The sequence below is a fragment of the Zootermopsis nevadensis genome, unplaced genomic scaffold (assembly GCF_977971745.1).
Source record: "Zootermopsis nevadensis isolate Lab colony 2312 unplaced genomic scaffold, Znev_1.0 Znev_ptg000006l, whole genome shotgun sequence".
Taxonomy (NCBI): Eukaryota; Metazoa; Arthropoda; class Insecta; order Blattodea; family Termopsidae; genus Zootermopsis; species Zootermopsis nevadensis.
The window spans coordinates 5,761,712-5,777,939 of record NW_028259138.1 but is presented as its reverse complement, the minus strand read 5'-3'; the positions used below and the strand labels follow the sequence as shown (position 1 = coordinate 5,777,939).

The 16,228-nt window shown below is 39.0% G+C and overlaps 1 protein-coding gene across 8 annotated transcripts in view; it reads right to left on the bottom strand.

Moving 5' to 3' along the window:
* LOC110835243 (semaphorin-1A) overlaps positions 1–16,228 on the bottom strand; it is a 422,598-nt gene that overhangs the window by 48,051 nt on the left and 358,319 nt on the right. For all 8 annotated transcript variants that reach the window (XR_015533825.1, XM_087343592.1, XM_087343596.1 and 5 more), the window contains one exon: positions 14,172–14,279. Coding sequence is in view for 7 of the 8 variants with exons in the window: in XM_087343592.1 (XP_087199718.1) it covers positions 14,172–14,279 (108 nt within the window). In the remaining variant the exon portion in view is untranslated. The remainder of the gene's footprint in view (positions 1–14,171; positions 14,280–16,228) is intronic.

Genomic DNA, 16,228 nt, shown 5'->3' with positions numbered 1-16,228 from the left:
CATTTTGCAGAAATGGAATCATAAAAAGTCTGTACATGACATAAAATACATCCCTCATTTTGATATGGACTTAAGTAAAAACTTTTGGATTGTAACGTAGCCCATGTTTAGAAAAATATAAATTAAACAGCAGAATGCCCTATCGTTTTTATTAGTTCTGAAGTAATAACTCTGTTCCCAAAATAAATAAAGATTAACGCCAATAATAGGTCCATACGCGAAATAGCAAATAGCCCAAAAAATTTAAGTACGCTACTGGAATACAGGTTTCCAGCGAAACTGAACAGCGAGACTCATAAAATACTTCACAAAAGTTGAATAAGCCGACCGCTTTTACCACAGTTATCAGCTATTCATTTATTTACCTATTAAACGCGTTTCCGTTTCATAATGCCACCATCAGTAGCTATAAATAACATATTTGGTTCACTATATAGAGTAAAAGAGTACATTATATATCAAAAACCCCACGTTATAGTGAAATGACTGACTCCTACAAACGTTAAAACTTGAAAGAGGTGTTTATGTTGAAACTGAGATTACATTTTGAGTTTTAAAATATACGTCCATTTAAGCACTGCAACTGTTTACAGTCACCATAAATCATTCAAAATAGCTGCTGCATCTCTTATAACGTAGCTATTATATTTTACTTTCACTTAATAGTGTTATACAGTCCACATTTTTATCCTTTACAGCAGTTTGAGGCTCAGAAAACTTTTGCCAACTCTATGTTGCAGTTATCTTGTGCAGTACGTCCTGCCCCTTGTTGTGAGAGTCACTTTCCTCCTATTTCTTTGCAGCTCAGTGATCTTCAGATTTTCCATCTGTACACATGGACTAATGTTGTTCTGTGTGTAGTAGCTTCTTCTTTTGGGGTGGATTTGTGTTCACTACACAGTGCACTGTCCTGAATGCATTCTATGTTTTGTATTCATACTAGTAGTCAGTCTACCAACTTCTGTATAACAAAACATGTTTTATCTCTGTTTATAACTGTTTCGAATAGCATATTGGAGTCTGGCGAACTGCTCATTTAATACAGATTTGTTACGTGCAGATATAAAATCTTTCGAGTACGTCTACATTTTCCCTTTGTGAGCTACTCCTGTTACATATTTTGGCATATTTTGACTTCGTCTGATTAAATCTAACATCCCTTGTGTTCTATTTGAATCTGGTTCTAAATTCTCTACATGTTTGACCTATGTACACCTGTTCACAGCTTAACCTTTTCAATTGTTAAACCCCGGTGATATTGCATTTGTCCTGATGTCTGTTTTACATCTGGTCTTGATGGTATTTTCAACGTTGTACGCCACTTTTACTCTAGAATTTTTTTAAAAATATTTTGGAGAGGGTTCTAATGTCGATCACGAAATAAGTAAAATGTAATTCTTACTTTGTTTTCATTTTTTGCCTCAAATGAGGAATTATTTGTGTTATTAAGTGGTTTGAATTTCCTATGTTTTTCATAATGTTTCTTAATTTCGCTAATATTGTACATGTTATTCGCTATCACTTTTGTCTGCTTCAACTCTTTTTCTCTTTCGTCATTAAAAATTCGTAATTTTGTTCTGTCCAAAAAACAGTCGAATGCTGACTGTTATAAAAACTCGGATGACTGGATGACTTAGGTATTAATGTGTCCGTATACGTGGGTTTTCGGGAAAATGCCTAATGAAAATTAATTTTCTAAAACTATTAAGGTCTGGGAAATTAATCTTTTGATTATTTTCGGTATCCATCTTGTATTTTAGTTTACAGTGCATAGCACTGTGGTCTTCTAGAATTGATTTTGCCGGAGTGCAAGCCGCATTAATATATCTAGCAAAGCAAATGACTTTTTATTACGTTAGAATAAAATTTATTTTCTATTTTCTGCAGGAATACTTTTGATAAGATGCTAGATATAGGTAAGCCCATGGGTGTACCATCCATTTGTTACAGTCTCTTGCAGAAGAGTTCCTTCACTATGAGAAAATGTTGAAATAACTACACTGAAGTTCTTCACTACTAACTCTGTCCACTGAACAGTCGGCAATTTGAACCACGTCAGGACATCACATTACTGCGGTAAGAGACGAATCATTATGGTCGAACACACGTCGTCTTGTCCCCCAGGCCACAGTGACCACACACCATTTCCATGAATTCGGAGAGATCCCAATTAACAGTACACCTACTTGGTGTTTGAGACCTAACCAAAGCCTTCAAGCTGACGTTCCGAAATTCTGTGATTAACGAGGCTCAGATAAGGGAACACTACTACCTTAGCATGCATTATATAATACTGAAGGTCATTTGTTGAACTATAAAGCTGTGAAGACGAAGAATATAAAACACACATGATTATAACTAAGAAAATTCTGGATTACAGAAATAACACAACACTGCGAGGGAGTGAAATACATGGACTTAGCATGTAGCTAAGGTGAGGGCGAAAAAGATTGCGTACAGAATTTTGAATATGAAACGTCTTGGCAAAACGACCGCTTGGAAGACCATGAACGAGATGGGATGTTAAGGTACATCTTCGGGAAATATATTATGATGATTTTTTTTTTGGGGGGGGGGGGAGCTCAGGATCGTGACCAATGGCGGACTCCGATATTAGGGGTAGTGAACCATGTATGTCAGTGTTTTCTGAGACTAAACCAACGAAGACGCCGTTAACACAGTTCCTGTTTCATTCTGGAATATTCAATATCCCATAAATGTCTTATATATAACAATATTTTATATAATACGACAATTTGTGTTCGAAATTTCGTTTATGATAAAACAGATAAAGTTCAAGTCAAGGAGGAGTTATAGTGGATTAATTCCATCTGCATCCTCGACACCGAGGTTGAGGACGAAGATGGTTCTCGAAACGTTGGTGTTTTCTCCATTAAACCTCCTGACACGGCTGGTAGCTCGAGGAAAAGTCATTACAAGAAGTTCCCTTGTCCATGTCTATGTGAAGAAATGTTACAAAATACATTTGTGCTTTATTTAAATAGAGATTATTGAAACGGAAAATGGAGGGAATGATTACGAGTGTATTTGGTGGGACTGAGCAGACAACAGAACGGAGCAAATACAAAAACAACTAAGAGAGTAACTAAGTAAAGAAGCAATTTTCTAAGAAGATGAGTAAATTACTATGCAAATGTCTAAATATCAAACGAAATAGTATAGAATCTTCCTTAAACACGCCGTGGTAGCTTAGCTGGTTAAGAAACTGCACGTCCTTTATGGTGTCAGACAGTTAACCACTGTTTATAAAACCCGCCACTGAAGCCTACATTTAAATAGCAGAATTGATTTCACACCTTCGAATCCTACATTACTAAAATTAATGTTTATATCATCATACCATTAAAACCAAGTTTTGCAAGAGGTATTTTCTCTTCAGGTATTCCATCCAAAATCTGTATGCATTTTTCTATTTTTCCATGCTTACAACACATTTAATTACTGGCTTATCAAAATTAATTAAAAAACAAAAATATTTACTCACTTCATTTGAAGGGATATTTTGCTGTTCTCACATAGCGTCATGTTGGTACAGCACTTGGAATGGGGACAAAAATGTTTTATTTTATAACTAGAAGAATTTGTGGAGTGAATATGTTGGCATTACAGGAGCTTTCATAACGCCACCTCGACATCAAGACAGGACACGAACGCATAATGGCATCATTCGACAGCGCAGAACCCATCCAAAATTCAGCATCCACAAGAATGCCGTAGGGTAAATGAAATAACACAGCGTCTCACATCAATGTGCTTCTGTTTTGTAATACGGAGCAAAACACAACCATGATAATCATAAACTTCCTGGGTTTGGTTTTATACGCTAGAGAGAAAAACGTGGCTACTGGGTAAAAACTAGCATTCTTTGCTTCCTTCCCTGCGCACCTCTCAATCGCGGACATGATCCAGTCAGTGAGTCAGTGTTCAGTTTTTATGCGATGGCTTTGGGCTCAATTCATATCGAGTTCAATAAACTTCAAAATTTCTGTAACAGTTCGAACGAACAGCCCGGGTTCATAGTTATGCCCAGACGTTTAATGAAAAATATTCGGCAGTATGATAGAACTCATGAATTTAGAAACATTTATTGCTCCAAATAAAATATTTTTGATTCTATTAAATAAAAATTACACTTTAAGACGTTCTAGCAGAAACTTACGACGCCTGGCTTCGCTTTAAAACGCTCCAGTCCATACAGCGAGGGATGACAATAGCAATACTTTAATGAAATCCAGGTGGTCCATTTCTGTGCATAGGTCATTTGCAAAACCACATCAGTCCACAAAACTCATTCTAGAGAAGTAAAAATAAGTGCTAACAATGGTAATGTTTTTCCACAGGAATAATTGACAAGTCTCTAATTTGTATACAGTTCACTAATACATTTTGGATATGCATTTCATCTAAAGCTGTTTTCGGACTTTTGTTATTTTTCACGAGGAATCGCATAATATTGAAGGAACACAACATGGCTCATGTGATACCGTGTATTTTGACCCGTTTTAGTCGCTATAATTTTCAGTGGTTTCATTTTGGTCAAAACACAACAAAAACCTAGTAGTAAAAATATAACACGAGTCCAGAACTCACGTGGTTTTGACAGAACACACTAAAGACAAGACTGCCCAGTAGTAGCTGCACTGCAATGACGAGCAGTAAAGGCTTGGGATTGCGTGGAAAACAGATCAAATCTCTCAAACAGAAGACACGCGCGGTTTTGAAAATGATTGATTCAATTCCCACTAATAGCTATTTCGATGGTGTTACAATTGTCACGTAAAAACTTCGCACCATCGCTACACACAAAATTTGTTGGTACGTTTATATCTTCATATAATTTCCACACGTCTTCCCTTTGCTTAAGGTGTTAACATTTTGGTGCAAAAGTTCATGGGAAGAGACCATTCCTGAGATCTGTGGGTACATGTTAGTCTAATATTAAAACGGATTTTACAGAAACAGAGTGTGACGCTGTGAAACTCATTCAGCCGGCTTCGAGTTCCATGAACATTTCTTCACCAGCCGAAGGACTCAAGAATTCCTCATGCATTGCAGACTCTGATGAAAGTCGTACTGAAATACGACATTGCGAGACGTGTTCGTAAATTGTATATTGCATTCCATCTTATTGCGTCGGCATACTTTTCCTGTATTCCCGTAAAGGTTACCATATTTTAGAAAACTTGTCACATGTGTGAAGAAACTGAAGACAAATCACGTCGCAGTGCGAAATTCATTATAATTTCCATCTGGGCTGCTAGGAACTCGAATCTGGACCCATAAAAGGAGAAAGTTAAAACACTCTGTTAAGAATGTCTGGCTTTTAAATCAATTGGAATGATTTTGAAAGAAACAAAATAATACCTACGTTACGAGCATCTGATATCTTAGAAGAATGTAAGAGATTGAAGTAGACATATTTCCCATATATGTTATTTGCGATGTTCTGTAGGCCTACCTCACAGGCTTCTACATATTTTTACTGCAGACGGGCCCACACATCTATGAGTTTTCTTCCAAAACTACCACATCATGGGCACCACAGTAAACAATCAGAAGCTAATCGTGCTTGTATTTCATTACACAATATGGAAATGAAATTTCGTACAAAACCTTAACAGTCGCTCAGCTGGTCATGAAATGTCCCAAATTTTGTGGAAACCTCATCATGGTTCACAGTTCTCGCCATACCCTGCGACAGATCAATCCAGTCTCCCCCACCCCTACACCCATTTATTAAGATTAATTTTAATATTATCCTCCCATCTACGCCTAGGTCTCCCTAACAATCACTTTCCTTCGGATATTTCGACTACAATTCCTTTACGCCAGACTCACGCTCCGTCTGGCTCAACTTCCTTGATTTGGTGAAGAACACGATAAATGTCTGTAAATTTATCGATTTTATAATTGTCTAACATTTACGAACTGAGTATTTCAGTAATACTTCAACCTAACCTAACCTAACCTGCTCACCCTTCTACACGGAATCCTGTCAGTCCATGCGTAGAGCAGGCAGTCTGCAGAAGACGAGAGCAATATACTTTTAAGATTAAAGGAGAACCAGTCCTGATGGAAGGAACACAAAAAGTAGACGTAAGGTCAGTGCCCGTTGCAGCATAGCTCTGCGAAGTGGATCGGGAGGAAGATGATGAAGAAACTAATGTCACTGGCCGAGAAGAGTCTTAGTAGATGACAAGGTAAAACGAAGAAGGAATTGCAACTATTATAATATTCACACCGAAGCGTATTTAATTCCACAAACTGTCCCACCGTTTTATAAAATTAATCGACTTAGGTCTCTATTTATTATTTTATCATTTGTCTCTTGATGTATTTGACGATTAGGCTTATAGGAACTTATGAAGTCCCAGTGTCTATCGTACTATCCTAGATTTGTAAAGTCTAGGTTTCGATCCCAACAGTTGTCACAAATAACAAAAGGGATAAACGGATACTGTCAGTAAAATGACAACCTACAGACGAAAGCAGAGCCAGCGTCTTGTATATCAAATATATATCAGACGATGGACAATGCCCAACATATTGTTCTTATAATAAACCAACAGTTGTAAGAACATTTTAGAACCATATTTATCGACTTTTAACTGCACTGGCCATATAGTCTCGAATGGAAAGATGGTTATGAACAATGAGTTCGATAGAATTCGAATGAGTAGGGGCTCTTCAGTGATCCCAAATACGAGAACGGTTTTCACCATTCAATAGTAAGCATTTATTGTTGAATATTACACGAGGAACAGACATTATGAAGCCATCAGATAGGAATTTGAACAGAAATTCGTTCTCCGATAGACAGTGTTTCTTTTCAGGCACCTTGTATTAAATATCATCTACTAGACAACTTTTGTTATCTGGATTAGACCAATGAAGGAGTATCGTTTCAGGGACAGAGTCTCACTAATCCTAGTCTGAATTCATAATTTGTCATAGCAGTGTCGAAAACACAATGCACCAAGCGGTGAGCTATTCGACTGAGCCTGTCATTACAGCGCCGAAAACACAATGCAGTGAAGCGGTGTACACGATAAGAGGGAGTGGCATCTCACGCGCCAATCTCCATATTTAGTGGTTTAAGTTTCACGCAGGGAGAACCTTAAAACATCCAAAAATCGTTATTTAAACATATTAACGACTTTCTGGGCGTAACTCTAACGTGCCTGTACTTTAACAGCTGAAAACGTACGTTACTATTTGCGGTGTTCTGTCAGTGTAAAGTAAATAAAAAAATTTAAACTTTTAAAACACTGAGTTTGTATAAAATGGGAAGTCGTATGTGATGCGAAAGAGAATCTTCCAGACTGGACACACATAAATGAAACCTGTGAAGCTTATACCTCTGTAAGTCAGCTATTTGTCGAAGCTGCCGTCATTTATATGATTCCCACAAAAGCATATTCATTATATAGATAAGTCTGTCTAATGCGGTCGCCATCCGATAAACTAATGCATGTTTTCACACTTGATAAAATTTTCCTGTACACTACAGTTTCCTGGGTAATACAGAGTGTTTAAATCTCCCGTCTTTAGGAACGCAGCAGAGATTTTAATCGGCCTGCGATCTATACATTTTACTGAGCGAGTTCATTTATTCCTCCATGAGTAGAAAAAGGGCCGATAGCGCTCTTAAAAATGTTATTTTTTCAGCCCTGTGGAGGACTCAATGTTGTAATAAAACAATTTGATGATGCAAGCGGTGAAAGGGGATGACAGGCCATGGCCTTCGAGAAGTTCTAATGACTTCAATTCCGTTACGTCAATCCTGCAACTTCAGAATTCTTTGGTCCATATACTACAGTACGTGGATTGAAGTCGAGAATTCAGAAGTTTACGTGTAAAAATAAGTACCACGAAAGATTAACTTGTCCGATTCTTGAAACTGCTAAACGTAACAGAGGTCTCATCGCAAAAGTGTTTGGTCTTGTCTCTCTACTTCCTGTATTTTAGACATTACCCATCATCTGATTTATTTAGTCCTTAAAACTTTAAAAATCACGTTTCGAAGAATGCTTCTTTCTTCGTCTCCAGGTAAAGGAGGAGATACGTCTGTTCTGTTGGGTCCGGCATACCGACGGCTCAGCGGTTCGGGGATAGCAAAGTCTAAGGGATACAACAGAATATGTGTCTCCGTCTCCACCACACCCCGCGGCCCACCGGGAATTTGAAGCAAGATACATCTTTTTTTAGACTTTAAAAAACAGGTGCTGGTCTACGTCCAAGCCAAAACTCGAAGTAATGTTTAGGAATGTTACTGCCATGTGAAAGTATGCACACGAACACAAATATTTTATTTCGTAAGAAATAAAATAAGGTATTATCCACTATGCAAATAGCACATTTCTTCCTAAACCCTTCGAAGCAATGAGTTCAGTTCCGACCTCAAAGACAACACAATGTCTCCATTACAAAGATAAAATGGTTATGGTCAATGAAGCTTGAAACTAATTACAGTTTACTTATGCAGAGTAAAGCAATTCACACAAAAACTCTATAGGCAAAGTACAGTGACTGAATGTTAAAGAAGGTCGAAGACCTGTAATAGTTACTCTGTGCTTTAAGGGGTAAAAGCGAACGTGATTACGGCTATAACATTTAGCTGAACTTCAAATGATCAACATAAGCTTCTATTAATGTGTGTTGGCCAATGTATCCACGCATGTACTATTTATGTAAAACAAGTACGTACTTTATTACACATGGATTTACTAATATACGCTCGTATGTATAGATACTTGTACGCCTATGCCATGTACGTATTTATGTTAAATACTCATATATCAGCATCACGTATTGTTAAATAAATAATGTTTATATATAATTGTACGTATACACGTATATTTCATTTGAAGCCATCTGATAAAAAGCCACTTTTAACAAAACTACAAATCATCAATATGACAGGTTTCATGATTTGAATAGCGTATGTGTGTTTATGAGATGTATGGCATGTTAAGTATTTACATTAGGCTATACACGCGCATTGAAAACACAACAAACGCTGCTTTAGTTTCAGAGCGAGACCTTGGGCAGTCCCTGTTAAAGAGTGTGTGTTCGATTTTCGCCCAGGGCACAGGATGTTTGTGAGCGTCCTTTTCATGTTCTGCACCACCTCCTATGTACCCCACCGCCCCATCAGCACCCATATTTAGCAAAGCTTTGTCATAAAAATTACATGAAATGTAAGTGTTATTTGACATTGCCATCCAAACTTGACATGACATAACTTATCAGAATATACCAATCGTATACAAGTAATTTAACAACGATCTGGAAGTTAACTGTAATGTGTAGTTCGTACACGTGAAATCAGATTCTCGCTGCGGTGAAGAGGACGATATTTGCTTTCCTGGTTATAACGCCTTACGCAAATATCAATTTTCGGAGAAACATACTGCCTCCATCGTCAGGGTTGAAGATGGAGACAGTATGTTCGAACATTAGTGACTATCTGCAGTCTACATGGCGTTACAATAGAATAACATCGGTGTACTTAGTACATGTCTTTAGGTCGTATTTAACGTTTAATCATAAAGTTCGTAAATCGTAGGCATCTACATTCCTTTTAGGAAACACGACTGACATGGAAGCCATATAACTAAAGATAGCCTATATGAATATCTGTGAGACGAAATGACGATGGTAAACTAACTAGCATGAAATAGTCGTTAGAAAACTGACAGTTGCTCAGCTGCACCTATAGTGTAGCCAGGGCGGTCAAGGGTGGAGCTCCGGTGATTCCTTGAGTAGGGAGGCTCTTCTAGGTAGTTGTGTCAAAAACAGGCAAAGGCTTCTGGGCGAATAAGCGGGGTTTGAAGCCCCCCACCCAAAAAAAAAGACACGGACGCCAGTCTAGAAACTTCAGGCAGAACTTATAACTGTTTAATTTCGTGATTCATTCCCATTTATTTCGACATAGAACTCTGCTAGACAGCCCGGGCATTGCAACCCTGATCAGCTGAGCAAAAAATTCCCGCCTTTTACTGAACCCAAAAATGCATTACTGTGTTCAGAAGTTTCCGCCACTGGTTCACAGACCGAAACAGTGCAGTTCGGTCATGTTCCTTTAAAACATCCGTTGTCTCAGTATGTACCGATTAACCAACTAACTAGATGGCTTACGGAACCCGTAGGTTCATCACCGAATTAACCAAAGCCCTCCACCGGACCCTGTCCTGGGCCAACAATATCCAGTCTCCTTCAACTCCTATCTCCCATAGATCCCGCCTGACATTATCCTCCCATCTATGTCTAGGTCTTCCCAGCAGTCTCTTCCCCTGAGGCTTCCCAACAATACCTGGTGCACAACTCTTGTCCCATCCATGCGCGCTACATGCCCTGCCCATCTCATTCTTCTCGACTTAATCACCCTGACAATATTGGGGGAGGAGTATAATTTTTTTTTAAGTTCGTCATTATGTAGATTTCTCCAGACCCCATCGTCTTCTCTCCTAGGCCCAAATATCCTCCTCAATACTGACTATGTCTTGAAACTAAGATCCAGTTCCAGAGGTGACTTAACAAATCATTACACAATTCAAAAAATAAGACTTTCCTGGAAAGAAACGCAGAGTATAAAAACTATGTCTTGCGTGACAGCCAGGCCAACAATTTCCCAGATTTATTTCCGGGATTTGACAAAAACTAAACGCGCTTTTAAGGGCATTCTTTCAGAATCGGACACTGCAGTCGCGATGGTAATTCCCCATGACAACGATAGAAAGTTAATTAGTGACCGAGGATAAGTGCTTCCCGTTACGCATCACCACTCACGAATGTAGGACCAATGTCCTTCCATCGCCTGAAGCCGAGGCCTGTTATTACTACTGTGGAATCAGGAGGTAAGATCGAAGGACTATCAATGGTAGGTGTATAGCAAAGAACTCCGAGAGGATAATGGATATGGTGACAAGGCAAAACTGAACGTGTCTATGCTATATGAGGCAGCAGCTTCAAGAGGCACTTAAGTCAGTTAATTTCAAAAACTAGAAGCGTCGGTTACGTTGCCTTACTGATTTACACAAACACCACAGTCCAAGTGGAGTCGGGGCACCAATTATTGAATAATTAAACCCATTATTAACATACACCGTGAGTGCTTAATTTTATAAACCCATACAACTCACGTCAAGACGATATTTATCTCTTATGACAGCAAAACAATTATGATACAAAACAAAGAAACGCAGAAAAAACGAAAAGAAATTTCTCTCAAACGTCTCCATTCTACAGACATTTTGGAACACAACAGTTATAAATAAATATAATGTAAACTTCAAATCCAGCTTACTTATTATCAAAGTGTAAATAAGGTGCACAGAACTGGCAATATCTCATGTAGGTCTCAGGACATATGTTGACGCGGATTCGTCATCATTTAGTGTTCAAAACAGATACGAACAATATTCAAAAAGTGAGGGCAATATAGGAACATTTTCGTTGTATGATTGGCAACGTTGCTGAATCCATATCATGGCGCAACTCAAGGTCAGGCGGTAGCATTCTGCGAGTGTGGTTCAGTTGTAATCAATTTGTGCCGAATGAGCATGGCGTAAAGATGAATAACAAGCAATATGCGACAGTGCGTTTTCAGTGTCTGTAAGAAAGAAAATGGCGGAGATCCATCGACAATTTTCTGCCAAGTATGGACACAACTGGTTGTATCAATGAGGCGTGTACGAGTGGATCGAAATGTTTAAAAACAGTAGAACCATTATTGATGCAAACAGGTAATTTCTGAAACACTACGTATAAATGTTGCTCACTTTTGGTGCAAACCCCTCGTGCAGTAAATCATCTTTACACCACACATACACTGGGCATAAATGGATTACAGTTGAACCACACTTGCAGCATGCCACTCTCTGACCTTGTGATACAGTATGACCAAGCCTCACCAGTAGTACCAACAGTGCAACAAAAGTATTTCAATACTACCCTCACATTTTGAATTTCCTTCATATTGTTGCTAAGTACGAGGTGCGATCGGAAAGTTTCAGGACTGCGCGTATAAAAACCCGTACACTTATCTCAGGTATTAAATTCATCCATCACCCTCGAAGTAGTTCCCCTGGGAGTGAACACAACGATCCCAGCGCCGCTGCCAAGCCTGGAAGCATCCCTGGAAATCTTTCTTTGTCAGCCTGTCAAGCACAATCTGCGATTCTGCCTAAATCTCTTGCCAAAACGGCTACGGAAACCTATGAAATGCTAAAGCAAGCATTTGGGGAGTCCGCAATGGGTCGTGCACAAACTTTTGTGTGGCATTCACGTTTTAAAAATGGCCGAACCTCTGTCGATGATGACGAGCGTTCTGGACGACCATCTTCAAGCACAACGCCCGAAAATGTTACGAAGATTCGGCAGGCCATTCAAGAAGATCGACGTCGTACCATCAACGACTTGTGCGACATTGTTGGGATAGGCTATGGGACCTGTCAGCTGATTCTAAAGGAAGAACTCCACATGCGACGCATCATGACAACGCGCCAGCGCACACCGCCCTCAAAGTTCGGCAGTTTTTGGCCTCAAACACCATGGCCGTCATCCCGCACCCTCCTTATTCGCCGGATTTAGCTCCGTGTGACTTCTTCCTCTTCCCAAAGATGAAAATTCAGCTAAAGGGAAGGAGATTTGAGACGATAGAAGAGATTCAGGCAGAATCGCAGATGGTGCTTGACAGGCTGACAAAGAAAGATTTCCAGGGATGCTTCCAGGCTTGGCAGCGGCCCTGGGATCGTTGTGTTCACTCCCAGGGGAACTACTTCGAGGGTGATGGATGAATTTAATACCTGAGATAAGTGTACGGGTTTTTATACGCGCAGTCTGGAAACCTTCCGATCGCACCTCGTACATCCACTGAACCAATCGTAGTTTCTCAGCGTCTTATAATCCGCTACCTCACACCGAAATTTTAAACATTTAATAAATACAAAACATGCTACAATGTTAGTGAGAACTGTATGGTTGGAGTGAGATGTGATTAGTAGCCTAGAGGCACAAAAAATCAAATCATGCGTGTATTTGACTGCAGGCCCATAATATTTATATATTTATTAATGATAACGCAACGGGAAACTTATAAGATACAGGCCTATTAAAATACCAGAATTATGTTCTTCTCTGAATTTAAGGCATCAAACTTAAAAATCAATTTAAATTGTAGTCTTAAAAGCCTTACTTTGTTTTACGTGTAGGTATTAAGATAGGACAATAAAACATAACAGTTTCAAAACTGAATATAATGATTTCCGAAATACACTCAGCTCTTAATCAGCCAAAGCAACTACCTCCATAGAACATAGTCGTCCTTCAGACGTTAACTGTCGCTCGACTAGTCAAGATATTCCCTGGCAGTCATGTTAACCAAACGCTCATAACCGTGTTAATAACAGTCCACCTCTGGGCCCTATCGCGCGCCAGGCGAATCCCGTCCAAACCCTATCATTGTTCCTTTCGATGCACTTTAACTCTTTGAAGCCGAAGCTCGTCTAAATATTATTTAATAAATCAGTCCGTACCGCGAAGAAAACACAACACTTCACCATTACAAAAGACAATTGGTTGACGCTGTTTAAGGAAATAATCCCTGTTTACACTGAGAACAATCCGAAACCCATATATACAAAACGCAGCGTTATTAACAGTGTGAAGAAGGTGGTACATTACCACTGGGTCTTAAAGGGTTAATGTTAACCTCCCATCAACACCTAGATCTTCCTAGCAGTTCTCTTTCTGAAGATTTCCGTCTTCTGGGTTGTTGCGCTGTGTAGTCTGGTCGATGTTAACCAACGTTTCAGAGGTCATACTGCCTCCGCCATCAGGGCGATATTCTTCATACTCACCGCTGTGAAAACCTCAAATCTTACACAGTTCTCTTTCTGGCTCTTTGCCCAAACCTATGTTCTGAATTATTAAGATGTCCTCAGTGTCATGTAGAATTCCTACAGTTTTCCCAGTTATTGTATTGTTGACACCGTTATTTACGAGATTGCCCTGTTTTCTGATTGCAAGACATGCCCTCAGCCGTGATTGTATGTTCCTAGATCAACATGCAGTCGCTTAGAGCAGTTTGCAACTTCACTTTAACTGCTCCCACTAACACGCATGACTGATAACACAAACGGACTTACTTTGAAGTGGTAATGCCTGCAGAGTGGCTTGTAGGCGTTCGTACCGCAGATGAGGACTCTGTTCTCGGCTATCTTCGCCAGCACACGGATGTAGTTCTGGCAGTCATCCTGTGAACACGTGCATGAGTTACTTATAACACTCTTAAACTTACAAAGCTACTCACACATTCAAGAACGTAAGGCACTCAAGTGTTCTGGAGAAAATAAACTCGGGACGTGCTCGCGAAATCAGAGACCTGCAAAATAGTTCTTTTCATAATACAGGTGACTCATTATACGCGCTTTCGCTATCTGCGGTTTTATTTCATTATCATGAGGAGCATCAATATCCAATACGAAGCCAATTTTTATAGTCTAACATCTCCTTCAGGATTAACAGGGAATGTGATGCAATGATAAATTAATTATCACGGAATTCTGGTTGGTTTTTTAACAAAATGGCGACTATTATAATTTTATAAGGTTTCGTTATATGCGGAGATTCGCAGGAACGGAACGCCCCTGTATAATTAGAGCCACCTGCATTTTCTTCTCATAATATCAAGGAAATGTTTTAAAACCCTTTCACACTAGGACCTCATAGGAATGTAAATTAGTAACTACAATTTACGGCTTCAAAAAATGCACAATTATAAAGTTCGAATTTCAGTAAGAACTACCAACAAATATGAATACCATTGAAATATTCGATTTGGAATTCGCCGGCTGAACAGCGTTTCTTTATCATTCCTCCAAAATGTTCTATTCCTTTCAAGTTTCCCGACTAAAATTGTATATGCATTTCACATGTCACCAGGCGTATTAAATTCAATTCCATTTATTTAAGTGTTTGCCAACGGCAAGAAGCCAAACACTGATAATACATACAATAATAATGAAATAATAATCACAAATATTATACAACCACATTAACTAAACATGTACATGTACAGTATTAAATATAACCGCCTAATACAGGCAAATACAAAATAGAAACAATATTATACACAAAGAAAAGTAAATGAAGAAATGTAAATAAAAGCAAATAATCCAACAGTCACAATTATAATAACAACAAAGGAAGAGTACAAATTAGAAATATCCTTATTTTTCAATTTCCTCCATTCTCCTATTATTTTCCGACTTCTTGGTTCAAATATTCTGCTCAGCACTTCAGTCTCACTCCCAGATATGTTCCGAATTATAGCATTGGATGCAATTACTCACACTTACTTAAGTCTTAAAATCCACATTTATCGATGGTCGCTGTTTTCATAATTAGTACGTTTGTCGATTCCACGTTACTTTGTCCCGAGTTCAGGGCGCTGAGACCAAATTATAACTCGTTAGGAATGTTCGCTGAATGCAAACATTTTGCTACGCCAAACCGCAAACGAAATACAAACAACATTCTTCTAATGTCTAATGCCAACCAGTGGCAACACGAGGACCATTTGCTCGACCTGACGCTTCCATTCATCAGATCAAAATGCAAAATGCAAAATTGGGGAAATTAAAACTCGTTAATTAATCGATTGTCAATACGTATCGTGTTTCGGACGACTAAACAACTCTTGGCGTCATTTGTAATTAGGAAATAATAGCACATCCGTGGATTTCAGATGTACAAATTCTGACGGGAGTTAGCGGCAAACTTCATGGCACATGTTTACCACAAAACGCTGCCGGCAGACAACAGCCTTGTGCCTTATATGTATACCACATCTGGGAATGTTACTAGATTACAATTAGTGACTTTTCGTTTGGGATGTTTCCTTCTGGCGACTAAAAGCTTTGTGTTGGACATACGTATCCCTCCCATTCACCCTTTCGCTGTGCTTACTGACGTGACCTGCTGAGTGCTGAGGACGACACGGAGATTTTGGATTGGTCGCTCTTCGTAACTGAGAAAGCCAAAGACTGTTGGAAACCGCAGATATCTAGAAGACGGATATGTCTGGTAAATTATTCCCTATGCAAGCGAACAACAAAGTACGACTGCTAATTCTCAATCCGGATGACTTGTCTCTAAGTTCAATACCGCATGATGCCATTACGTTTTATACAGCAGACCTAAA